The sequence below is a fragment of the Pelodiscus sinensis genome, chromosome 5 (assembly GCF_052426305.1).
Source record: "Pelodiscus sinensis isolate ZL-2025 chromosome 5, ASM5242630v1, whole genome shotgun sequence".
In the NCBI taxonomy this organism is placed as follows: domain Eukaryota; kingdom Metazoa; phylum Chordata; order Testudines; family Trionychidae; genus Pelodiscus; species Pelodiscus sinensis.
This window is the reverse complement of record NC_143056.1, coordinates 130,654,219-130,680,758: the sequence shown is the minus strand read 5'-3', so window position 1 is coordinate 130,680,758 and position 26,540 is coordinate 130,654,219. Positions and strand designations below refer to the sequence as shown.

The window sequence follows — 26,540 nt, the reverse complement described above, 5'->3', positions numbered from 1 at the left end:
GCTCCCTCTTTCTTCCTGTGTCTGGATGGTCACTTCATTTTACTCCACCAACTGTCTTGAAATCAAATTCTCCACTTCTGAAAACGTGGATACTTAGCCTGTGAGTTCTGTGGAGGCGGTGTCCTTATCAGTGTCACAGCCCCTAGCTGTACCATTCCTGGGGCTCCTCAGAGCGCTACTCAAATACAAATAATAATACTTACAAAAAAACACTGTACAAGCCTGTTACATAGGCTCCAAAATGCTGGCTTGTACGCACAGCCTTAACTTGGTTCTCTTTGGGTGTGGGATGAGGCAAGGAGTCCTATGGAATAAACAGCATGTGATCAGGTACCACACTGAAGAGTGCACCGTCATGACTACCTGGGCTGCCTCTGCCTGGGCTCCCTCTGAAAGCCTACTCCAGTTGGATTCAACCATGATAAAACTTGTAATATGCTCAAGCCAAATGAGTCCTGTTCCACCCACAGAGCTACCGGTTTCACTAGCTGTCATGGCTCCTTCCCCACTCTGGCATGATAAATGCAGAAGTGGGGGCCAGCAAGTGTACCCCAAAGCCTTATCTACCAGGCTTTGGTATAAAACTTCCCCCAAAATCTTAAAACCTAGATCTTGGGAATAAAACTTCCGCTGCCACCACCCAAATGTTGATAAAGAAATCAGGGGAAAGATCATTTGGGAAATCTCACCCCTAAAATAAAAATCAGGGCACACAATTAACCACTGCCAGGTTAATAAAAAGAAAAGAAAGAACTTTTATTATTACAACAATATTCCTGTTGCAAGCATAATGACTAGATAGGAAGGTAACAAAATATACTCATGGGCTGTGTCTACACTGCACCCCCTTTCCGGAAAAGGGATGCAGATTAGACAGATTAGAAAAGGGCTTATTTTCCGGAGAATCACGTCTAGACTGGCGCTTTTCTCCGGCTTATCCCCAAGCCGGAAAAAAGCGGCAGCCATGTTAATGCAAATGCCGCGGGGGATGTTTAAATCCCCCGCGGATTTGCCTATTCCAAAGTGTCTAATCTGCATCCCTTTTCCGGAAAGGGGGTGCAGTGTAGACACAGCCATGGAGAAACTCCATGGGCCTAGAACTTAGTTACAAAGAAAAGCCAAAACATCTTTTAAACAGTGCCAGACCTCAGATCCCATACCCAACCCTTAAAACAATAAAGCCTAAAGAAACTACCTAAACTTTACCCTACTTACAGAAAATGAAGAATGGTGTCTTGGAGAGAGAGAGAGAGAGAGAGAGAGAGAGAGAGAGAGAGAGAGAGAGAGATGCTTGTCCCTCTCTGTAGCTGCAGAGAACACACCCAGAGAGACAAAAGGGGAAAGGAAAAAACCCAAATTCCTTTGTCCCAGTTTGAAAGTCCCACCTACATTCCTACTGGTCACTCCACCTGGCTAGGTGTAGTTAACCCCTTAAACCCCAGGCTGCTGGCTAACCCTCATAATCATGACACTAGCAGTAACACTCCCAGCCCAGACACTCCGCAAGCTTGCAGATTCAGCCCCTCTGAATGTTTGATGCTACTGAAAAGCGCTGCCATGGGGCACAGATTCAGGGGCTCCGTAACAATTTTAATGGTGGGGGTGCCGCTAAACCAAACTGTAAGTGCTGTATATCATGGAAACCACTTCAAGTCGGGGGTGCTGCGCGATTCCAATTGGCGGATTCCCTCTAGCAGAGCTGCTGCCCCAATCCTCAGCGCCCCACACTGCCAGTGGGAGGAGAGTTACTTCGACTCTCCGAGCAAGGGCAGAGCAGGAGCTAGCGTCTGAGGGCAGGGCCCCGCTCCCACAATGCCACACTCTGCCTCCCAGCTCCTCCACCCAGGCTCGACTCCACGGTGACAGACTCCCTAGGACCTCCCGAGAATCAGACTCGATCCACGAGGCGCTTCTGCACCTTGTTCTGTTCCCGTGGCAGGGATCATCAGTCCTGCCAGATTCCGATCGGCCTCTGAGTGTGCCCCTCCCTCCAGCAGTCAGCAATAGCAAGGGGAAGTGAGAGTGAAAGCGGAGGAGGCAGGAAGAAACAATTTAACGGTTCCAGGATGTGCCTGCGGGAAGGGAAAATCTCAGGGTTACATCTAGACATGCCCTGAGGGCTGATCGTCCAATTTGAAGAGTTCTTGCTGATACCAGGTAGTGGGCAGAAGATCTCCTGGGGATTGTGGTGGTCAAAATCACAAACCCTAAGAGGCTCCTAGCTAGCCAGCCATGCTATTTCTTGATCAGCCAAAAGATGATATCTGACAATGGTCTGTGAGCACGCCCACTTTTGTCAGTCTCAGGGAGTGACCCCAGAGCTGCTGCAGCTGCTCAGAGGGAATAATTATTCTCCTCACCTCGCCACTTCCCCATGTCACAGCTCCCAAGATCGCTCAGATTTGTACACATCAGACCTGTTCAACAAACACAAGCCCAGGGCTGGGTTACTCCCAGACTTTGCTGCGATGGAGTCTTTGCTGATTTGTGCTGTGAGGTTTGTCCTGAGGGCAATGCGTGTGGTTCAAACTGTACTCAAGAGGGCAAAACTCTGGCAAGTTTCTCCAATGCCAGGGATAGTGTCAGAGAGGTTAGAGATTAAGGGCATCGTTTCACAGCAGGGACTGAAACGGGGATGTTTATTTCTCTTGATGTTGTTATTTAGAGAAACCGGTATTTTTAAAACAAACAAAAAAAAAAACCCAAGATTAAGAAGTCATGAAATTGTCTTTGATCAGCCAAAAACATTTGCTGCCACCTTATTTTGCTTCAGTAAGTAAAAAATCCAGACTGGCCTGTTCTCCCAACTAGCCCAGTGGACTGGAGTAGCTGGCAGCTGCAGCTCAGGATACAGGTGTGTCAGCAGAGTGAGGTGTGTGGAAGAATCCAGCTTTTGAATGTGTCTGAATTTCCCTGAAAGGCACTAGACTGAGAGCAGGGGAAGGTGGCTCTAGCTCTGGACCAGAGCTCAACAGAGTAAGGTTTACATAGAGGGACATTTTAGGTCTAATTCATAAAGTGCTCAGTCACCAGTAGGCATGAGCACAAAGTACTGTCTTGGAGAAGAAGGGAACATTCCCACATGAATGGGAAGCCCGCTCTTGTGCAGCAGAGGTCTGAGGGGTAGGAAATTTGTGTCCAGATTACCCCCACACTGGGCTAATCAAAACAAACATTTTCAGAAGATGGTAGAGATTGAAAGCACATGCCTTGCCACTGGCCTGTATTTCCCACATTGCTTGAGGTGTGTAGATCCTTAAAACAAGAGTGAAGCAGCCACCTGTTCTCCCTGTGTCTGTGCTGGGTTTGAAGCCACTTCTCCATCAGCAGGTGCTGCATGAGCAGTCTGCCCTAGCATGGGCTACCTATTCATCGCATCAGTCCTTTCACTAGCAGTGCTGTTCAAGGCAGGAGGCCCCCTGAGAGAAATACCCTTGAATAACCTTTCCTCTGCCCTGGAAAGATGTTTAAAATTGCATTTCACTCTTTGAGAAATAAATGATTCTGTCTGAGAACAGAGAAGAGAAACTGAGTGCATCCCTTTTCACTATCAATGTGCAGACTGGCAGCCTGTTGCTTCCTTTTCCTGATGTTTTGATGCCATCATGTAGTTATTTCATGGCACTCCCTTTTATTAAAAAATGGTGGGGGTTTTTACAGAAATGATCATTTCCCTTTAGAAACACAGAAGCCCTTTATTTAATTTACAAAAGTAAAAAAAAAATCTTTCTTCTGATGCCACAGGTTAGAAGAGAGGCTGAAACACATACACACAGAATGGTACAACTTCCAAACTACAGACAGAGCCCAGGGTGGTACGTCACTTTGAGAGAGAACAGTGCTTTTCTTTTTCTCCCAGGCAAAAGGAGATAGTTTGGGGTTGGGGTAGTTTAAACATAGACAAAGATATTTTAGAGGATTTCTCCATTTCCCCCCAGAATAATCCCTAGGAAAATAGATAGGAAATAGCTCTGCATTATGTGGAATAAAAAAATATCCAATTCCATTCCTTAGCGGGCGCTTGTATCTGCTTTAACAAAACAAAGAAAAGGAACATCCTATTGGGGGTGAGTTTAAACCCACAGGCTTGATAGTAAAAGTTGCATGAGCTACCAGCTGCATTAACCAGGCTCCACAGCACCTATCCCTTTCTAATGCTAAAGGCCTAAGGTTCATTGCGGACAAAGGGAATCAGTTCTCTTCAACATGGCCAGTTTTCCCCCTCTCACGTTAGCCAAGAACACTCTTGGGGTTTTATAAATTAATTTATATTTCAAATCATGCCAAATTGTGTTCACCCTCCAGGTCATTCACAGATGCTTTACTGGGCCACTGTTGTTAATTTTCTTAGCCACTGGCTCCCTGGGGAGAGTCACTGTTACCGATGGTTCATCCCAGGAGACTGGAGTGTAATCACTTCTCACACTGAGTGCTGGTCTGAGTCCTTCACCCTCATTCCTTAGGTTATGGTGCCACCACCTGGTCATTTCATGTCCCTCTTGGATTTTACAGAAAAATACCATTTTCCATGTACAGATCAATGCACAGCCTATTTCAGATGGCTGCCCACAGGGCTGCTGCAAGGGATGTTGTTGGGAGGTGGCTGATGTCTCCATGACAGGGACATCTTTGTCCTATCCAGCACCCTCATCCCCCAGCAATACCCCTTAAAAGCCTGGACTGTAATTTATTCTGGCTCTGAAACTGTAAGGCAGGAAAAACAAAGGAAAACATTACACTCCTCACATCTTCACAAAACCATCTATAATTTCTCTTTAAGACTCTTTGAAAATCCACCCTGGGCTGAGCTCTCCCTATATGAAATGGGGTTTGAATTCATTTGTGTGTGTTAGTTACAGAAGAAATAGAAATTAGAAACTGCTCCAGTCCCAGTTTAGTGCATCTGGAAGATTTCCTCTCTACAGGGCACTAATCTTAGCTCCCATCAGACTGTCTGGCTCAGGGCACTGGCGAGTGTATCACAGAGACTTTCCTTTCTAGGGGATGCCAGCTTTGATCTAGCCTTAGAGCAAGTGATTTGCAAGCTGAGAGGGGTTGGGAGTAGGACACAGGGTCCTTTTTTTCTGGAGGACACCAGTTCCAATCCAGCTACAGATTGGCTGTCTCAGAGGGCTGCAAGATGGGACATTTCCCCTTTAGGCAGCTCTGGCACTCATATGATCCCAGAGTGGGGATCTAGCCAGATCAGGGTGGTGGGGATTGGGATATGGGTATTTTTTCACTCTAGAGCAGGGCTACTCAACATTCGGCCTACGGCCCATTTGTTTGCTGCCTGAGGTCTGGTTTGGGTTCATGCGGGGCTCAACATGCGGCTCACAGGTGGGATCCTTTGAACATGGCCTTCTCTGGGAACATGCTCTAAAATGGCGCGGCATCTCCCAAGTGGGGTGAGCATTGAAAGGAAGTGCCGAGAATGCCGGTGCATTGTGGGAAGTGCTGGCTGCTTAGCCTTGTGGACAGAGCCTGAGAGGTGCTGACTGGCTCACATTGGTCATATTTGGATCCAGTACCATGGCTTAAGGCTTAAACTTGGTGTTCATGCCCGTCAGTGTGAAAGAAGCTATTTGCACATATTTGCATGTATATTTGCATTATATGCAACCTCACTTAAGTTACAGCCCTCAGCATGTGCTGCAAGTATTATTGTGGCCTCTGGGGCTTTCAAAATTGAGTAGCCCTGCTCTAGAGCTTGCTGTTTCTGATCCGCCTAGAAATAGGATATGGGGCCTTTGCCATTTAGGAGGTGCCAGTTCCAATTGATAAACTAAGCACTGTTAGTTACCTCTGGCAAGAACTGCAAGCGGCTCCAGTGTTTTTGAACCGTGACCTATTTTAAATGCACCCAGGGAAAATCTTTATTCTGTGATCAGCCAATGGAACTGCCTGCCACAGGATTCAAGACAGGCTAGATATGTGAAGCATAAGAACAACGAGAGACCCCATATAGAACAGAGGAAATATCTACAGGGCTCTGCCAGGCCAGAAGCCAAGCCCAAATTGCCCTATTTTGGTGGGGGAGGGAAGAAACTGCTTTTCTGGACAATTTTTCCAGACCTAGCCTCCCAAACAGATGTATGCATTGGGGAGATAGAAGGGCTCATTGGTCTGAAGGGGGAGGGATACCTGGGAGTCAGGACTCCTGGGTTCTACATGGGTTAAGGGAGCATCCCAGCTACTGCAGCAGTGGGCGGAGTCTTGTCCCTGGTGCAGGTGAGGTCACAGCAATGGAACTGGAACTAGAACCCAGGCGTCCTGGCAAGAGGCACCCCCTGTCCTATCCCAAAAGGACCTTCCTCCCCAGGACTGGCATTAGAACTCAGGTATCCTGCCCCCTTGCCCTTAGAGGGTGCTGGTTGCATATCTGACCCTGACAGCCCCAATAGCTGCTTCCCCCCTGTCTAGGCTGTAGGCAGAAGGGGCCCGCCAGGGGCCCAGCCCCACCACACTCAGCAGCCTCTTGGTAACACGTCGGAAGGAGGGTACAGGGGGGTCATGGTGGATCTGCAGCTCCTTGGTGGTGCAGAAGGTCTGGGGCTCAGTGGGGCTCTTGAAGTTGCTGAAATGCATCATGGGGGGAATTGCCTGCTCCTCCTTTCTCAGCAGCTGGTACCGCACTAGCTTTGCCCCTGGCGGGGTCCTCGCAGCTGGGCGATACCAGCTCAGACATACCCAGCCCATCCAGCCCACAAGAGCCAGCGAGGGCAGCAGCAGCAGTAGCAAGGAGGCAAGGTAGAGCAACAGGTGCAGCAGACAGCAATGGGCTAGCACCCACTGGCCCCACTGTGGGCCCTGCCTCCCCTGCTGACGCCCAGCCATGGGCAACACTAGGGGTGGGGTGGGGCATGTGCAGAGGGGGGGATCCCCCATGAGACGGGGTGGCTGGTGGCAGGGGGTGATTTGCAGAGGGCTGGTATGAACAGGGGATGAGGGCATAGGAGTGGTGGTGGGAGTCATGGGGGTGCTTGAGGGCCAAGGGGGTGCTGGGGATGCAGATTCTGGGGCAGTGGGGGGCAGGTTGGTGGTGGGGGCTGTAGTGAGGAGCTCAGAGGTGGTTGGGGGCAGAGTGGTGGAGGGGGCAGTAGTGGCAGGCACAGGTGTAGTTGGAAGCAGGGTAGTAGAGGGGGCCGTAGTGGCAGGCACAGGTGTAGTTGGGAGTAGGGTGGTAGAGGGGGCCGTAGTGGCAGGCACAGGTGTAGTTGGGGGCAGAGTGGTGGAGGGGGCAGTAGTGGCAGGCACAGGTGTAGTTGGGAGCAGAGTGGAGGAGGGGGCAGCAGTGGCAGGCACAGGTGTAGTTGGGAGCAGAGTGGAGGAGGGGGCAGCAGTGGCAGGCACAGGTGTAGTTGGGAGTAGGGTGGTAGAGGGGGCCGTAGTGGCAGGCACAGGTGTAGTTGGGAGTAGGGTGGTGGAGGGGGCCGTAGTGGCAGGCACAGGTGTAGTTGGGAGTAGGGTGGTAGAGGGGGCCGTAGTGGCAGGCACAGGTGTAGTTGGGAGTAGGGTGGTAGGGGGGGCCGTAGTGGCAGGCACAGGTGTAGTTGGGGGCAGAGTGGTGGAGGGGGCAGTAGTGGCAGGCACAGGTGTAGTTGGGGGCAGAGTGGTGGAGGGGGCAGTAGTGGCAGGCACAGGTGTAGTTGGGAGCAGAGTGGAGGAGGGGGCAGCAGTGGCAGGCACAGGTGTAGTTGGGAGCAGGGTGGTGGAGGGGGCCATAGTGGGGGGCTCAAAAGTGGTTGGGAGCAGAGTGGTGGAGGGGGCTATAGTGGAGGACACAGGGTCTCCCTCCTCTATCGTTGTCTCAGCCGTATTCAAATCTTCAAACTCTTCCAATTCCCCATTGGTGTCCACGTCCCCTGCTTGTCTGCAGGTCTGCTGGAAGTCGAGGACGGGGCTCCCTCTGTATTTATCGGGCGTATCGCACACAGGGCTGCGGGGATCGATCTCAGTCAGCAGCCTATCTGCCCGCTGCTCCTGCCTGTAGACACTGAATTCATTATCAGAGATCCAGCCCTGCAGATAGGCCAGGTCACAGTCACAGCGCCAGGGATTCCCTGCCAGGAAGACATAGGGGAACATGTGCTCCTCTGGGAAGAAGCCACTGGGCAGAGTGCGAAGCTGGTTTCCTGACAGTCGCAGCGTCTCCAGTTCCAGCCCAGCCAACAGCCCCTGTGGCAGCTCCTCCAGGGTGTTATCGGACAGATCCAGGTCCCGCAATTTAGCCAGGCCCTCAAAGATCTCTTCTGGCAGTGTCCGCAGCCGGTTCCCCCGTAGATTCAGTTCCTTCAGCAGCTTCACATCCCGGAAGTGCCCTGGCGCCAGCTGTGTAATATTGTTGTGAGCCAGGGCCAGGTGGGTGAGAGCAGGCAGGCCCTGTAGTGAGGGCAGCAGCTCCAGTGCATTGTGGGACAGAATTAGCTCCTGCAGCAAAGGCATGGGGGTCCCAGTTTGCAGTGCGCTCAGCCCGTTGTATGACAGATCCAGGTCAATCAGCTCAGGGAGGTGCTGGAAGGAGGCAGTGGAGACGGATGCCAGGTGGTTGGTGCTGAGCAGCAGGATGCTGGTGTTCTTGGGCAGGGAAAGAGGCACTCCTCTGAGCCCCTGCCCGGAGCAGTTGACCTCCAGTCGGTCCTTGATCTTATTAATCTCAGACGGGCACAGCTCCCCCAGACCCACAGCGCCAGCCACGGAGAGCAGGCTCAGGAGGGCAAGGAGGGTTGGGGTGGGGTACGGCATGGTCTGCAGGGGAGGTCAAGAGCAGGCTCAGGGCATAGACATCACAGGGCATTTCTACACTCACCAGTTCAGACTGCAACACTACAGCGACCATGTGAACACGGACTGTGGCTTATGACCCCTCAGGCTGGAGTGCTGAGAGGCAACTCCCAGGGGGATGTACCTGCCTGGGGCCCACAATGGTCCCATCCACAGTAACCCAGCTAGTGCTGGATCCAGGGTTGGGTCCCCTGAGCTGGTCCTAGCTCTAATAACATGAGTTCTCTAGTTCCCTGGGGCACTCTGAACCAATACCTGCACCCTGGTCATAGTGGGGACCATCCACACTAACCCAGCTGATGCTGCAACAATGTCAGGGACCTGCCATCGGCACCACTTCCAAGGAGTTGTTTCCCCCACACCTCCAGGCTGGACTAATCTCAAAAGGTTTGGATCAATCCCTATAATTTCCCTTCCACCCAATCCTGTATCTTCTGCTCTCCTGATATCTGGGGCAGTTGTGCCATCCATGAGTCACTGTTTCCCTCCTCCCCCCTTGTAGTTAAAACTTCCAGACACAACCCCCCTGTGTCCCCTGGCCTTGCTTCCATCAGATCCCTCGGTATATCCAGCCCCTGTGTGCCCCATTCCAGAGGTGGCACATCCCTGTATAAGCAACTGTCTTGCCTCCAAAGTTCCCTTTACAAATTGCTGCCCCACCTAAGATGTGGCTGCATCTCACTGATACTAAGCTAGACTCACCTGAGGTCTCTGCTGGACTTTCTCTCCCTCCAGTGTCACCCACACTCCCAGCTGTGGACTGAGCGTTTGCGCTGAGGGCAGCTTTTCCTACTGTGCTGACTGCATTAGTCCAATTCCCATATCAGCCTGCACAGCTGCAGGGGTGGTTTCCGGTGACATCAATCAGAGACACTGCCCTCCTTCCCCTGTTCTTACACTCAAGGCATTAAAAGCCCCCTCTGATACACTCTCTAAGGGTACATCTACACTACAGAGGAAGATCAAAGCTGCCACTGTTGATCTTCCAGGGTTCAAATTAGTGGTTGAATTAAGACAGCTAATTCAAGGTGAGGGGGTGCTCCTGGTGATGCCAGTAACCCTCATTTCATGATGAATAAGGAATGTCTAAGGAATCATTTTCTTCCTTTGTCTTCCTGCAATGTAGACAGTACAAGTTAAGCTACTTCAACTTCAGCTACGCAATTAATGTAGCTGAAGTTGAGTATCTTAATTCAACACTGTCCTGTAGTGTAGACAGACCATAAGCTACTAGTACACCCTAGAAGCTGTATCTGAGACTTGGGTGAGGGATCCCAGTACAAATAGCTGGTCCACTCCAGAAGGGGGTGGCTAATGCTGGCAAATGATGATTGCACAAGTATCTTCACTGCACCACTGGGCAAGAGCTAGTTTTATAAAGATCCTTTGTGCCCTTCCCCAGAAGTGGCTGCATCTAGATGCCTAGATTCCAAGGCCAGAAGGAACCATTGTGATCATTTAGTCTGACCTCCTCTATTACACTGGCCAGAGAATTGCCCCAAAACTATAAATTGTCAGTGATGGAGAATCCAGCATAGTCCTTGAAAAACTGTTCCAGTTGTTAATCGCTCTCGCCATTAAAATTCCAGGCCTTATTTCCAGTCTGAATGTGTCTAGCTTCCACTTCTAACCAGTGGCTCATGTTGTACGTTTCTGTGCTAAATTGAAGAGCCTGTTATCAAATAGTTGCTCCTCATATAGATACTTCTATGCTACATCTACACTGCAGGCTTCTTGCGCAAGAACTGTTTTTCTCAGCAAAAATTATTGCACAAGAGCGTGTCCACACTGCCATGTGCTTTTGCACAAGAGATGTGCGTTTGCACAAGAGCATCCATGGCAATGTGGACGCTCTCTTGGTCATTTCAGCCTGTTGCCCATCCACACTGCCTTCTTGCACAAGAGCTCTTGTGTAAGAGGGCTTAGTCCTAGAGGGGAGAGGAATAACTCCTGCCTAAGAAGCCTTCTGTTCCGATGCTTTACTGTAAATTTACTTGTGCAAGAATACGCATGCAGTGTAGACACCCCACAAGTTTTTGCACAAGAATGGCCATTCTTGCGCAGGAAGCCTGCAGTGTAGACGTAGTTCTAGAGATAATCAAGTTACCCCATGACTGTCTCTGTTTGTCTCTGGGTGTAAAGGAAGGGATCTCTCTCTAAATATTGTTGGCCACCCACAGCAAAGGCAGCTGTCTTTCAGTATAGAGGCATTCCCTTATAAAATAGCTCTTTTTCCCTATAGATCCAGCTTCCAGCCCCTGTCATCGCCAGGAGTGGGAGCCCAATATAAACAGCTTCCACCACCCAGTGGAGAAGCAGCCTCGTCTCAGCTCTGGGTGGGGGATCCCAGCTCTATAGCTTCTCAGTATGGCATAGATTAACTGCATCAGGAGCTTATGGGGGTTGTTATTATTAACTACGGAAGGAGTGACTGGGGTCTGGGCAAGGAGATAAATGGGGGCAGGAAGGGATTGTCCTTTGTCATCCTTGCCACTCAGTTCCTCTAGCAAAGCCATATGTCCCATGTCCCATAGGGCTGTTAGAAGCCCACACAGTCTGGTGGCTACAGTCCTGGAGTCTTGTGTGTGATTCCACTGGGATTAACTATCTCCTCCCCCTTAGACTGCTCTATGGCCTGTCAGTGCTGTGAGGTTTTGGGAGCAGGGGTTAGGGAATCAGTGGTCAGCTGGGACTCCCTGACTCCAAATTCCACATGGAGGGATAGGGTGAGGGGCTATGTGAAGGAGTGCATGGATGTGGGTCAGGCTTTTATAAATGGGTGAGGATCCTGGCCCACATTGAAAGGTGAGAGGCTCAGACTCCCCAGGTCTTAGCAAACACTCAGAAGGGGAGATTATGGGGCTGACTTGACTTGAACTCCAGCTGCTATTCTACCACAGTTTCCCTGCTGCTCACCCCTTATTCTCCTTTCCCTGTGTTATTCCCCCTCACCAGAGTCCCCCAAACGTTCTCCCCACCTAATCCTCATGTATCCCCATTCCCACAGTACCCTCTCCCCTCAGTGTAGCCCCAAAAGGCTCTCTCCTCTCTCCCCCTCATTCCTAAAATGCTCTTCCACAGCAAGCATTCACATCTATTTTTTTATTTACCAAAATACTTTGATTACTCAATAAAATAGAGTACCTCTCAATAAAATAATACAAATCCTGGGCAGTGATAGATTTTTTTCTCCAACTTTTTCCAGATTTCTGCCATAGGTAGAACTTAAAAGGCCAGGGGATGGTTGGGTCCAGTTTAAAAGCTTATGTCACTTGGATTATCCTGCTGCAATTAAATGTATAGGCTATAAACGCTGTCTGTATATTCTCAGTGTACTGTATTTGATGTGTTAGCCAAGACATAGTGACACACCTCCTGCAAGAACCAAACTCCTTGGCTGAGAAAGATTAATAAAATGGAGACTATTCAGCTTGGAAAGGAGATGACTAAAAGGGGATGTGACAGGAGTCAATAAAATCATGCATGGTGTGGAGAAAGTAAATAAGGAAGTGTTGATTAATCCTTCTCATAACACAAGAACTAGGGGGTTACCAAATGAAATTAATAGGCAGCATGTTTAAAACAAATAAAATAAAGTAGTACTACATACATTTCATAGTCAGCCTGTGGAACTCCTTCCAGAGGATGTTGTGATGACCAAGGCAATAACAGGGTTCAGAAAAGCTAGATAAATTTATGGAGTATAGGTCCATCAATGGCTATTAGCCAGGATGGGTAGGGACAGTGATCCTATCTTCTGTTTGCCAGAAACTGGGAATGGGCAACAGGGGGTGGATTACTTGTTCAGTTCTGTACCTGGCACTGGCCATTGTTGGAAGACAGAATACTGAGCTAAATGGGCCTTTGGTCTGACTCAGTATCACTGTTCTTATGTTACTACGTTCATAATGGTCTGGACAACCTGGAGAAATGGTCAAAAGTAAATAGGATGAAATACAATAAGCTACTCCATTTAAGAAGGACAAAATGGGAAATGACTGCCAAGGAGTACTGTGGAAGAGCATCTGGCAATCATAGTGGATCATGAGCTAAATAGGAGTCAACAGTGTAACTCTATTGCAAAAAAATAAAAATAAAAAATAACAAAAAAAGGATTCTGAAATGTATTAGCAGGAGTGCTGTAAATAAAACACGAGAAGGAATTCTTCTGCTCCGGAGTATTGTGTTCAATTTTGAGCCCGATATTTCAGGAAGGATGTGGACAAACTGAATAGAATCCAGAGAAGAGCAACATGAATCAGGTCTAGAAAACATGACCTATGAGGGTAGATTGAATTGAAACAGATCACACAAAAGCCCAGGAGAAACTGGTAACTGTGTTAGCAGAGCAGGGGGTGGATGCTGGGTAGTAAATAAGGCAAGGATATTATTGAGCAGCTATCCACTCAGGCTGTGTCCAGACTCAGGAGTTTTTTCGGAAAAAGTAGCCTTTTCCCGAAAAAACTTCCCCTGCGTCCAGACTCAAGCCGCGTTCTTTCGAAATTATTTCGAAAGAACGCGGCTTTTCTTTCGATGGCGGTAAACCTCGTTTCACAAGGAAGAACACCTTTCGAAAGTTCCTCTTTCGAAAGAAGGCGTTCTTCAATGTAAATAGGGCTTCTTCAAAAGAGAGCATCCAGACTCGCTGGGTGCTCTCTTTTGAAAAAGCGGATTGCTCTTTCGAAAGATCCGCCTGCAGTCTAGACGCGATCTTTCGAAAGAGGCTCTTTCGAAAGATGCTTTCGAAAGAGCCTCTTTCGAAAGAAGCCTGCAGTCTAGACATAGCCTCAGTGAACACAGCCCACCCTGTGCTCTAAATAAGGCAGAGGTCCAGTGGAAAAGACATTATGTGATTATGTAATTAAAGACTGTAATCATAATGCATACACACTAGGGAACTGAAATAAGACTGCAGCAGCAACCTTAGTTCTAGTATTTCCAAATCTTTTAGGGTTTGACGTTGCACTTCTAACATTCCTTTAACATAATTTATTTGGATGTAATGTAGAAATGCCTAGAACTCCAAGATCAACGCCCCACTGTGCTGGGCACTGCACAGACACACAGTCACTGAGAACTGCACCTCGTTTTGTCAGGTGTCAGAGAACCTCCCTTTCTGGAAGAGTTTACACATTCAATAGATTTGATAGATATTGAATGGGGGGGGGGAAACAGAGGCACAGAGAGGAAATGAGAAAGTCAGTAGGAACAGATGCCAGGTTTCCTGGATTTTTGTCTAGCTCCCATACCCCTCCTCTGTCCAATTGCCTCTTCTGCACCTCTCAGTCTCTGTCAGCCTCAGTTCTCCATTGCGTGTTTTAGATGATGCAGGCCAGATTAGATAAGAGATCACTCCTGGCTTTCGAATCCACACTTCTGTAGATGTTCTCCCTCCAACCCTTTGCCTGTGCAGACTACACCCAGTCCAGCACAGGAGGAATTGCCTCTCTGTGTGTCTGCACCGCAGAAAGTGCAGTCGGTGGGTTAAATGTCTCCGGGCCAGACTGTTGCGGGGGAGTCTGGTCCAGGGAGGTTCGTGCAGCTCTCACCTCTCTGTATCACAGTGGCTGTGCGAACAGGAGGCTGCCGCTGTCGCCGCGGGGCGGGGGACGAGGGAGGGCTTGAAAGCTGAGCGGGGAGCGCTGGCAATTCAATAGTCCCCCCCATGATCCAATCCCAATTAGGGGCTGGCCGGCAAGGCAGGGGAGGGATTCGCCGGGACTGACAGCAAACCCAGCCAGTCCTGGTTTTGCAGAGGTGGGATTAACCCTTCTCCAGGATCCTTGTCACTTCCTAGGTAGGACCAGCCTCTCAGCATCGTCTAGGGCTCCCCCACTCAGGGATCCCCCCCCCACTGCCCCAGCTCTGCAGCACATGGGCATCTGTCGGCTCCAGGGGACCCCCAGACACGGGGAGAGGGGGACTCAGCATTTGCTGGACACGCAGAGGGAACAGGGAGTCGGAGTTGCTGGACCAGAAGAGCAAGAGCCTCCGACCCCAGGTATGTCCCCACTGCAGAAACCGCAAGGGAAAAGGGATCCCTAATTCCCCCTGCCCTTATCCATCCCCACCCAGGATGTGTGGGGGGAGGGGCATTCTCTTTGCAGCTCCTGCTGAGACCTGAGGAACACAAAGCTCCCACCTCAAGAGGGGGGCGGGGGGGAGCTGTCTGTACCTTGGGGCAGGGAAGTGAGGGAATAGCGGGGGGGGGGGGGGGGGGTCCTGGAGAGACTTGCCTGTGCTGAGTGAGAGCAGTGAGTTGGGAGTACAGGTTGTGACATTAGCTCTCACTACAGTTACTGCAGGAGACTCTGGTGGTGACCCTTCTATTTAGGTCACCAGACATTTTTAACGACAAAAAAAAAATTCTTGCAACTTTTTCTTTAAGGAATTCCCATTCCTCAGCTCTCTGCAGCAGCTGGAGAAATGCCTCTTCCTTTCCCCAGGAAATGTGGTTCAGGTTTGGCTGAGTTGTAAGATGCTACCAATCACCAATTCCTGTCTCTTTTGTTTCTCAGGAAAACAGCAGCAGCTTGGCAAAAGAATCGCTTTATAAGACTGGGCTGTCAATGACCCAGTAGCAGCGGACACTGGACTGGGAATATCTGGGAGCTGCTAGAGCAGCTGTAGCATAAAGCTGGGGTGGGCTGGGCTGCCTTCATCCCCATGGTCTGACACGTGGCTCATAGCCCTTGTGGTGCTCCCAGAGAGTGGCACAAGCATCTCACTTCTTGGAGTGGGTGAAGAACACCAGGACCAGCAGGGCTCCCACTCTATCAAGCACTTTCAAACCTGGGGGTTCACTCCCAACTCTGGGATAGCAGCATTCTCCAGCTGCTGGTTAAACACAGAATGGTCTGTAGCTCAGGCAGTAATAATCTGTTGTTTCCCTCCCTCCTCCCCCATTGAGGGTTTGAACTCTACTTATTACACTTGTTTTTTTGTTGTTGTGGTGGGGTTATTTTTACACTTTTTAAAGGAAAAATACTTAGGAATTACATACCAAAGACTCGCTAAAAGGACATTATTTACATAGCAAAGTTAAGCACACACAAGTTAGTAAATAACAGTTTCACAGTTGCCTGCTTTGCCCATAGGCATTAATTTAATTTGATGGTCATATACTATTTTTTTCCACAGGACACATTTAGGGCACCAGATGGATGCCCAAGCAGGCAGAGTTATTGTTGAAGGGGCCACCATAAATCTTGGAATCTGCTAACATGGAAGGGCCTGGCTTTGCCAGCTCAATAGCATACTTGCAACATGTTTCATATGGATCTTTTGCTGCAGGGTGTGCAGGAGGCTGGATGCTCCCAACAGGTCCCATGCATGATTATTGAGACTGGCATCTGAGAGTGCAGGTCCTAGCTGGAAGTGCAGCCACTCCTGAGACAGACCATGGCCACAGAACTGGGTACAAGTGTGGATTTGGGTCTCCAATTACAGGTGCCTTTAGAGCAAGTTGTGCAGCCCCCAGTAAAAAGGGAGGAACAGGACCCAGCAGGCCCCGAGCCAGGGCAGGGAGGGGAGCGTGGAGAGAACCTTCCCTTTGTTGTCTGTTCTGGGACTATCGGAGAGTTACTGAGATGGGCGGCTCCACAACAGTCCAGGCCTGAGAGGCAGGATGAGCCGCCCCAGCGCTGGGAAGTCCAGTGGCAGGAGGTGCTGCAGGCCCTATGGACCCCTCCTGAAGTTGTGCCGACCCCGGTAACACTACAGTTGCCTGAGCTGGCTCCCGGGGATGATATTGAGACCTATCTGGCCAACTTTGAGCATGTGGCTAATGCCTGCCAGTGGCCAAGAGGAGAGTGGGTAACGCGACTCGTGCCGGCACTCAATGGAAAAGCTCGACAGGCCTATAGCAGCCTGGAGGCTAGAGACAGCAGAGACTATGGGAAGGTGAAAGCTGCTATTCTACAAGGGGAGGATATCCGTCTGGAGACACGGCGCCGGCGCTTCAGGCAATTTCACTACCAGGAGGCTGACGGTCCCCGAGCGGCTTACAGCCGCCTCCAGGAGCTCTGCCATTGCTGGCTGGAGCCACACAGCCGCACCAAGGAACAGATCCTGGAACTGCTGATCCTGGAGCAATTCCTGACCATCCTGCCAGAGGAAATGCAGAGATGGGTCTGGGAGCGTGGCCCTGAGACCTGTGCCCAGGCAGTGGCTCTGGCAGAGGGGTTCCAGGTGGGGCAGCAAGAGGCTGGATTATGGGAGCAGCAGGTAAGAATGTTTTAATGTGATAATCTCAGTGGAGACTGTTGTATCTGCAGGGGCAGGGGGAGTGCTAGCTGGAGTTAGCAGCTGGCACTGTAGGGACTCAGGGCTGTAAGGGTTTATGAGCTAGAGGGGAAAAGGGATCAGTCATACCTTTGGAAGGAGAAGATTAAGAGACTTCTCAGTATCACAGAGAAATTGAACTGGGATCTTTTATTTGGCCCTTCTTCTATTACATGAATATGGGGATAGAAAGCTGCTAGGCATAAAGCAAAATGTAAAACTTGAACAGGAAGTCACTTCAGGTCCATTTCCACCCAATGCTATAAGCCATGTGAGGCCTAGAAGGGAGCAGCATACAACAAATGGATTGGATATAGTTATGGATAGGAAGACTTTTCAGGATTATACTACCATATATTCAACTTCACTTCCCTCATCTGACCTCTAGATACTGGGAATCAGGAAGGCTCTTTCCTGGGGACAAGATGTTCCTGTAATAATGGGGTCCTTACATCTTTTTCTCAAGTATCTGGTGCTAGCTGCCGTCAGAGATGAAATACTGGGCTAGATGGACCACTGGTCTCATTCAGTCTGGCAGCTCTTGGGCTCCTAATTGCACAAGCCTCTGACAATCTGTTTGTCTGGCCTAGCAGAACCTGCCTGTGTGGCTGTCACTTTGTACAGCTTATTATTATTATAATTAATTTGCTATTTGATGTGGTTCCTCAGGCACTGCACAGGGTGTGTTCAAGGGGCATCCTTTTTCTTATGGGCTTATGTTGGTGTGAGGATGTCTGTTTTGTTAGGTGCCCTCCACTGAGCCCAGAAATGGGTCTGTGGTTCCTTCCCCCATCTCTGTGTCTCTGGAGGATGTTCCCTGCAGTCTCCCCCCTCAGATCCCTCTGTCCCCAGCGGGTTCCAGAGACTAGCTACACTGTGATGTTTGGCTCATCCGCAGGTCACGGTGCGTGTAAAGGTTGAGGAAGTGACTTCGGAGAAGATGGCTTCCCCTGAGATATTATGGGATGCTCCCGGCTCCCAGCTAGAGCAGCCACAGCCTCGTTCCGAATGTATATCCCAGGATGAGGCGGGACGAGCTGAGATCCCAGGAAACCAGTATGAACCACTCCGTGTTCCTAAAGAGGAGCCCCAGATCCTCCAAGAAATGGGTACTAAGCCAGGTATGAGGCAGGCTCTGGGGCACTGAAGGGGCAGCAGAGGGGTGAGCCCCAGGGCTGGACATTTGAGAAGATTTGGGGAGGACTGATTTGCCTGGGGGTGCGAGCGATGGAATATGAAATCCCGCTGCCACTTCCAGTGTGGGAGAGAAATAGAGGGGGTTCTCAGAATACACAGTGAAGTTTATAGAAATACAATTTTCAAAACAGTGTGTTTTTCCTTTTTCTGTCCAAATATTAATGGAAAAATATAAACAAAAGATTTCTAACTGAAAAATGTCACTGATATTTTTTTCATTAAAAATAAAGGGGAAAGCAGAAAGTTTTGAATAAAGCGAAACTGTTAATTTTCTTTTAACATTTTTCACATATACCCCTCCCCAAAACATGTTTGGCCAGCAGCATCCTTAACATTATGCAGTTGGGACAAAGATAGATGGAAGTTTATAAGAACAAGTTCCTGTCAGGGATCAGTTAGGATATTGAATCCTGCCTCTGTACCAAAAGGTTCTGTGGTAGTTGGGAGAGGGGAAGGGCAGTTGTTTGGCAGTTGGGCGATGAGGCTGGAAGGTTCCGTGACAGTTGGGAGAGGGCAGCAGCGGGGGAAGGGACATTGCTTAACAGTGGGATGATGAGGGTGGAAGGTTCCGTGGCAGTTGGGAGAGGGCAGCAGCGGGGGAAGGGACATTGCTTAACAGTGGGATGATGAGGGTGGAAGGTTCCGTGGCAGTTGGGAGAGGGGAAGGGCACTTGTTTGGCAGTTGGGCGATGAGGCTGGAAGGTTCCGTGACAGTTGGGAGAGGGCAGCAGCGGGAGAAGGGACACTGCTTGCCAGTTGGGTGATGAGGCTAGATTAGAAGGTTCTGTGTCAGAGAGGGTTGCCAACTTTCCCAACTAGATGGACCAGACACCATTGCCGCAAATGGTGTATGATCTATCCAGCCAAGAAAATTGGCAACCCTGATAACAGGAGAGGGCATCCATGGGGAAACAACAGCAACAACAATCAAAATGGAACCTGAGTAACAAAATGAAGGAACTAAAACTGCTGGTGACAGAGGTGAAATGAGATATTTTAGGGATAACAGAAACATGATGGACTAGTAGTCATGACTGGAGTATAGGGATTGAAGGGTATGTGCTATTCAGGAAAGACAGAAATAAAGGCAAAAGTGATGGAATAGCATTGTGTGCTAGTGATGAGGTACACTGTAAAGAAATTAGAAGCGATAGAATGGATAGAAAAGTCAGTTTGGGCCAAAACTGATTTGGGAAAGAAGGCTTCTAAAGATTCCCCTAGGATAGTGCTTGGGGTGTGCTACAGACCCCATGATCTGATTTGGTTATGGACAGAAACCTCTTTAATGGTTTTAAATACACAAATAAATAAATAAACAAACAGATAAATACATTGTGTGATTGTGGGAGACTTCCACTTCACAGAACTAGATTAAAGGCTGGTGGATCTGACCCACATGCTCAGGCTCTAACTGATCGTCATATATGAGACTATGAAGGATTTTTCCTCCTGATCAGATTGGCAGAGATTCTGTGAGTTTTTTTGCCTTGTTTTTGTATCCGGTCACTTGCAGGTTATAAGTAGTGTAAAGTAGTGTAAATGGTAAATTTCTCTGTAGCTTGAAGTCTTTAAGCCATGATTTGAGGACTTCAGTAACTCAGCCAGGGATTATGGGTCTATGACAGGAGAGGGAAGGCAGGGAAGGGGGGAAGTGGTCTTCAGTGCATAGGAGGGCAGACTAGATGATCATGATGGTCCCTTCTGACCTTAAAGTCTCTGAGGGGTTTTCTATAGATATTAAAAAATAGAGAGAAATGGCAAAATCTGAAGGGAAAATTTAAGATTTTCCATCAATAACTGATGATTAGAGGGAAAAGGCTGGAAACCAGTCCCCTAATCTCCCATCTCCCCATGAAGATTAGTCAATAGCTAGGAAGTGCCTACCATGCTTTGGCAGTGACATTGATATGGGCAACAAGGAGCCCTGTGCTTTGAGAGATGTTTATTTGGGGGGAGGTGAGGGATGCATTGAAGAATCATAGAAATGTAGGGCTGGAAAGGGCCTTAAAAATTCTGGAAAGTTCTGTGGCAGTTGGCAGGGGCAAGCAGGGAGGGATGGGCAAGTTAGGGGTTAGGGTGGAGAGTTAGGATGAGTTGGGTTGTTGGGGTGGGGGTAGCAGCTAAAATGGATTAAGCAGCCGGAGCACCCAGGCCCATTAAATCACTGCCAGAGCCCTCAGCAGTGTACTCCAGGTGGAGCTGAAAGACTGGCGGGGGAAGCTAGCCCCAAGCCCTGCCCCTTACAACACAAGCCCCACCCCACAGAACTAAGCCCCCGTCCCCCTTTTCTATCAAGACTTAATAATTAGACAATGAGGGAAAGTTGAGGAGATTTTAGGCTCAATATTTGATTAAGGAAAAAACATCAAAAGCCTGGGAGCTTTATATCACTATTCAAAATTGAGAGAGGAAAAGGTTAAATCCTGAGGGAGAAGCAATTGCTCAAACCAAACTCCCAGAGGTGACCACAGCTTCTGACATTGGAAGCTAAGCCTCCAACATGCTGACCAGAGATTTACAAGCAAAAAGACTCAATGCAGGAATCATTGGGTGAAAGCCTCTGGCCTGGGTTATGCAAGATGACAGACTACTAGATAATCATAACAGTCCCTCCCAGCCTTAAAATCAATTAAGCTATAATTTGTCCTCATGCATGGACATTATGATACATTCTTTAATTATATTATTACATACTGTTTTTTCCCACAGGTTCCCTGCTCCATTCAGAGCACTTGATGGATGGAGCTCACAGGATAGGTAGGCTATTTAATATTTCTTTTTAAACTCTTCCTTCAGAATGTGGCATCACTGCCTGTCATCAAAGCCCTGTACTGAATAGAGAATTATTAATTTCAGCATGGTCGTTTCTATGCTGCTTTTATCATACATCTTGGTTCTTTACAAACATGAATTAAGTTCTCTTCTCTACACCCTTCTGAGGTGACATGGCATTACCCTTACTTTACATCTATGGAATGAAGGCCAAAGTTGTCAAAAAGTCTCTACCAATTTTGGATTTCCAATCTGAGATTCCCAGGCCCAGAGTATTTAGCATTTTTATCGCACTTGCTGTGATGCAAGAGTAGCTGTTGACCTCAGTTGCAGATGACAGTGACAGCAGGCAATAATTACTAACTGACAATAAACACAAAGATTCTAAAAATTAAAGCTTTAAAACAGTTAGAACACTAATCATCAACATGTATCATAATATACAAAGTAAATATTCTTAAACCAATCTCTAGTAAGTTCTCAAGCAGCATTTTTCTGTCTACCTGTACATTTTGGTTATTCATTGATGAATATATATTTTAGGTGGTTAATGTATGTATGATGAAATCAACCTTTACCGACATTTACCAATAAAAATGTAATAGTTGCAAGCTTAATCATAATGCAAACACACAGGGTAACCCGTTTAAACTTGTACAACCAATCTTTATTCTGGCATTTCCAAACATCAGAGTGTTGGATTCTACAATCTTAATGTTCTTTAAAGATAGTTTTTGGGATGCAATTTCTTATGCTTTTTTAGAAACTTAAAAATTGAAATGCTTTCATATGGAACTATATTAAAACTCCCCCCCCCCCCCCCAGGTTGTCAGAAGTATTGTGATCCTTAGATCCACAGTGCTGTTCTTTATCACATAAGCTAATGGAGTAACTGGTATATTAGAACAATGTTTTCTTTTATGTGGACACACCATTAGAGGTGGAAGGAGACATACACTTTTCCAATGGATTTTACAACTGTGTCCTGACTGTACAAGAATGTTGAGACTCTAGAAAAACAGGCTCAATTCTAGATTCTGAAGGGGAGTGTGTTCTAGTGGTTACAAAATCTTCTGCTTATGTACATCACCAACCTCATTTTGTCTCGTCCCTAGGGCCTTTTCCTACCCCTACCCTTGTACTTTTCCCTTCTTCGCCCCTCTGAATTTGAGTCAGGATGTTTCCTCCTTTTCATTTGTGTTGGCTGAGTGCAGCAGGGAGTCACTGAGTGAACAGGAGAGAACAGGTCCCTGATCTAAATTCTGGAGCCTTCCCTAATCCAGACTTTGACAGCCAGGTGACGCAATTGCAGGAAAATCTTGTATGGTCCTTTGAGTCACAGAACAAAGTGTGTTGAGTTACTCTGTGGGGGTGGCACATGAGCAGTAGGGTCACTTGGAGGAGCTGGGGTAAGAGCAGACAGAACCTTGGGAGAATTTATCTGCCAAACTCTTTAACAGCTCTCTACCAAGCATGCTGAGATTTTTCAAAGGTCTGTGACTTCACCAGTTCTGTGTGGATTTCATAGCAATAATAAAAGATACATTCTTGATTCCAGGGGTGAACCATCTTGTCAATGTAAGGAGGTAAATCTTGCTTCCCCACTCCCTGCATACCCTTTATCTTCAAGGTCAAGTATTCAGTCAGTCTGCAGAATTTTTTGACTTCACGTAAGGGGTCACAACCCTGAAAAGATTAAGAAAAGCTAATCTAGACCTTCTCAACAATATGGAGGGAAGAACATTTTAAATCGTGAATAGAACACTGTATTTTCCCCTAAATTCATGCTCAGAAATGGTTGAACTCATCTGGCAAAACATAAAATCAATCAATCAATCAGCCTGAGATGGAAATTTTCAGAAACAGTTATTTGGCAAAAGTTCTGAGAAACTAAAACAGGGTATTATAATGGGAATAGTCGGGCAATCTTAACATTAGGCAATACTGGGCCTTTCTTAATCCATGAGAAGCATAATAAGTAAACATAGTCCATGTGTGCCTACATGGGGAGGAAATTTCTGACAGAGATTCTACTCTAGCAAATAAGGCAAAGTCATAATCAGAATGGGCTTTTTGGACACCTACATTAATATTATACAATAAAAAAACTGAGGTGCTCTGATATTATAGTAATGGGGCCAGATGAGTAGGGTTTCTTCTCACAGGGTTTGTTCTGAAGCAGCTGATTCTGCCTCTTGGGTTACATCTATACTATAGCCCTATACACTCTGAGATTGATCCACCAGCAGTCAATCCAATGGATCTCGTGAAGACCTGCCAAATTGACTGCAGATCACTCTCCTGTTTACACTCCTGTCATCTGAAGAAGTGAGTTGTAGCCACGAAAGCGCATGATATCATCTACATGTTTGTAAGTCTTTCAGGTGCTACTAGACTTTTTGTTGTTTTTTAAGAAGAGTAAAGAAAGTCAATGGGAGAGTTTCTCCTCTTAACTCCACCATGGTGTAAACCCTTCAGCAACTCGACGTAAGGTACTTCGACTCCAGCTATATTAAAGAATAATGGACGAAGGGAGTGGAATCCAATTATCTTGGAAGTGAGGGAAATATTTAGGCTCATGGGGTGCCAGCCAAAGTCCCTTGGAAATATATTCTAGAACTTAACCACCTTTATAGTTAAAGAGTTTCTGAATAGCTAACCTAAATTCTCCTTCATGCAGATTAAGCCCGTTACTTGTTTTCCATGTCCACTGAAGGTAGCACAAGAATTGATCACAGTTCTCTTTATATGTCATCTAATTCCGCTCTTTCTTCTTTTCTCAAAAGTAAACATGACCAGTTCTTTAACCTTTCCTCAAAGGTCTGGTTTTCTAACCTCTTTATCATGTTCTTTGCACTTTTCTGGACTCTTTTCAATTTGTCCACATCATTTCTAATGTGTGGTGCCTAGAAATGGACACAGTATCCCGCTAAGGCCTCCCAGTGCTGAGTAGAGCAGGACAGTTACTTTCAGTGTCTTACATACAAAACTCCTGTTGATGCAGTCCAGAATAACACTAGCTTTTTTGCAATTTCACTGCATTGTTCATTTGTGTTCAATTTGTCATCCTTTATAACCCCCACATTCCTTTCAGCAGTGCTACTACCTAGCCAGTTATTCCCTGTTTTGTAGTTATGCATCTGATTATTGCTTCCCTAACAAAGTATTTTGTACTTATCTTTATTGAATTTCATCTTGTTGAATTCAGACCAATTCTCCAATTTATTAAGGTTGTTTCAATTTTAAGTCTGTTCACCAAAGTGCTTGTAACCCCTCCCAACTTGGTGCCATCTGCCAATTTTATAAGCATACTTTCCCCTCTATTTCCAAGTTAGTCCTCAGAGGAAGTCAATCACCCACTGAGTTTTTGAATAGCTGAATCACCCCCTTCTCTTTGGAAAAGGGTCCATATGTGTGCAGTACAAAGAAGGGAATGAATGAGACTGAGAGTTTGGCTCTAATTGTCAGATCTTGTTAGCAGTTGCAGTCCCCTTCACAAAATCGCTAACCTCAAGTGTTTAAAAATCATGGGTTAACCTCCGCCCCTTCCCCAAATCAAGCGAGCTGCTTAAGAACATGTTTTTTAGAAATTACTAATACCTTCTGGGTTCTGTTTGTTCACCTTCTGGATTTAGAGCTATTAGGGGGTTCATATTTTCCAGCTTTTCTCCTCAAACAGTAGGGCTAGAAATTGGCTCACTTAAAAATGAAGATTTCCCAATAATCACATAATTACAGAAACTGTTTTGAGAGCAAATATCATGAAAGTTGGCAACACCTGTCCTCCCCAACTCACCTCTGGATTCTCTCTTCTCTCATTCCAGCAGATGACATGGTGCTGAGCACAAGTCCCCGGCTGGAAGAGACAGAGATGGCAGAGCTACGCAGGGTGCCCCTGGGAAGATACAAAGGAAAGGCATTCCGGACTCAGCGCAGGGTGGGGAGGCAGAATGGGAGCTCCATGGGGAAGAGGCAGGTGGAGCCAGCCCCTCTTCTGCCAGACTTGGGAAAGCCAGAAGCTCAGCCCAGGCCTTTCAAATGTGCTGAGTGTGGGAAAACTTTTTGCCGCAGCTCTGACCTGCTGAGACACAAGCGAATCCACCGGGGGGACCGTCCCCACCACTGTACTGAATGCGGGAAAAGCTTTGTCCGGAACTCCCACCTCCTGATCCATCAGGTGATCCACCGTGGTGAACGGCCCTTCACATGCAGCGAGTGCGGAAAGAGCTTCAGTCAGAGCTCCACCCTAACAAGACACCAGCAGATCCACACAGGCGAAAAACCCCACCGCTGCCACCAGTGTGGCAAAAGCTTCGGGCGCAATTCCAACCTGACAAGGCACCAGAGACTCCATGAGGCCGAGAGGGTTTACCGGTGTGCGGGATGCGGGGAAGCCTTCCACAGCAGGGGGCTGCTCATTTCTCACCAGCGATGCAGCAAGAAGGAGAGACCAGAAGCTTGCAGAAAGCGCACAGTGCCGGCTTAGTTGGAGACAAAAGGGCAGGGTTTGCTATAACTATGGGTTGTGATACAGCTGGGGGTTCCCAGTACATGTCAGATGGGGATGGCCCCAGCTCCACAACTTAACATCAGTATTGCAATGCAGAGATGATGGCACTATGGCATTGTTCTCCCTGATAGGGAAGGAGAAACATTACCCATCTCCAAAAACTACTCTGTCTGTTTCACCAGAGCATTTTTCTTCTATCCAACTCCAGACCCGTCTTTCTAATCATATGCACTGCCCACTCCCTCTCTCCCCCCACCCACTGCTCCTTATACAAACCATCCCTCTATCAATCTAACCATCTCTCCCCATACATCTCTCCTCTTTACTTGTCTGACTATCCAACCCCTAACAAACTGCAGGCATTCTCCTGCCCTGAGTCTCCTTCTGGTCATTCTGCCACATGTGTAGATGAAGCAGACTACAAACTTGGATAAGATCCCAGCTGGATAAGAGTCTAGCCCAGTGCACCAAAGGGACTGTGGTGGGATTTGTAAGAGCTTTGGTTTGCTAAGGGCTTCTACAACTGAGTAGGTTTCTGGAGGTTGACTGGTGGCAGACTTACTTTATGACTGCAGTTATTTATAGTACAGTCGTGCTTGAAAGGCCCCATGGAGACTGGGAACCTGTCATGTGAGGTCCTGCGAAGGCATATCTATCTAAGGGACATATGGCCCCTTCCGCCCCCACTGCCCCCACTGAGTGCTTTGTGTGGTGCAAGATATCAGGGCTTGGCCATGCTGAGCAGTGCACAAGCACATAACAACCAAGGGCTGCAAAGTACACAGTGAATGAGCTCTTGGTTCTGTTGCTCCTGAGACATACTGTGGCCAAGACGAAGGCCTCATTGTTCCTGATGCTGTAATGACACACAGCAACTGAGTTGAGCCCCCTTGCTGCATAGACCCACAGTGAGACGCAGTTCCTGCTCAACAGAGCTCACTGCCTCAATAAACAGAGTGGGCCATAGAGAGCATTCGCCCAAGGTTATTTAGCA

The 26,540-nt window shown here is 47.9% G+C and overlaps 2 protein-coding genes and 1 long non-coding RNA gene across 6 annotated transcripts; 1 reads left to right on the top strand and 2 right to left on the bottom strand.

The window, feature by feature from the left end:
- Positions 1-1,264: 1,264 nt before the first annotated feature.
- LOC106731849 (uncharacterized) lies at positions 1,265-9,591 on the bottom strand. Its single transcript, XM_075928940.2, has 2 exons — positions 9,487-9,591; positions 1,265-8,748 (listed from the first exon to the last, which is right to left on the bottom strand). The coding sequence occupies exon 2, from the start codon at positions 8,743-8,745 to the stop codon at positions 6,361-6,363; it is 2,385 nt and encodes a 794-aa protein (XP_075785055.2). The 5' UTR covers positions 8,746-8,748; positions 9,487-9,591; the 3' UTR covers positions 1,265-6,360.
- Positions 9,592-14,447: 4,856 nt separating this feature from the next.
- LOC102449119 (uncharacterized) lies at positions 14,448-25,522 on the top strand. Of its 4 annotated transcripts, none has more exons than XM_075928983.2 (5): positions 14,448-14,785; positions 15,303-17,010; positions 17,966-18,188; positions 20,974-21,021; positions 24,864-25,522. In XM_075928983.2, exons 2-5 carry the CDS (start codon positions 16,186-16,188, stop codon positions 25,520-25,522), a joined length of 1,755 nt encoding a protein of 584 aa, XP_075785098.2. In that variant the 5' UTR covers positions 14,448-14,785; positions 15,303-16,185. The 4 variants fall into 4 exon arrangements, with proteins under 4 accessions (XP_075785098.2, XP_075785097.2, XP_075785096.2 ...); XM_075928982.2 differs by having other exon boundaries at positions 14,451-14,785; positions 16,078-17,010; positions 24,861-25,522; XM_075928981.2 differs by having other exon boundaries at positions 14,451-14,785; positions 15,925-17,010; positions 24,861-25,522.
- On the bottom strand, positions 20,587-25,242 carry LOC142829381 (uncharacterized). Its single transcript, XR_016349760.1, has 3 exons — positions 25,115-25,242; positions 24,833-24,931; positions 20,587-22,722 (listed from the first exon to the last, which is right to left on the bottom strand). It is a non-coding gene; the product is annotated as an uncharacterized LOC142829381 (long non-coding RNA).
- Positions 25,523-26,540: the final 1,018 nt, after the last annotated feature.

What these genes read in the sequence shown, in the direction of transcription:
- LOC106731849 (XM_075928940.2), bottom strand. Translation starts at nt 8,745, where the DNA reads ATGCCGTACCCCACCCCAACCCTCCTTGCCCTCCTGAGCCTGCTCTCC.
- LOC102449119 (XM_075928982.2), top strand. Translation starts at nt 16,186, where the DNA reads ATGGCCACAGAACTGGGTACAAGTGTGGATTTGGGTCTCCAATTACAG. An exon ending in CTGGATTATGGGAGCAGCAG is followed by an intron (nt 17,011 to 17,965) that starts GTAAGAATGTTT and finishes GCTCATCCGCAG; the next exon opens with GTCACGGTGCGTGTAAAGGT. An exon ending in AGAAATGGGTACTAAGCCAG is followed by an intron (nt 18,189 to 20,973) that starts GTATGAGGCAGG and finishes TTTTTCCCACAG; the next exon opens with GTTCCCTGCTCCATTCAGAG.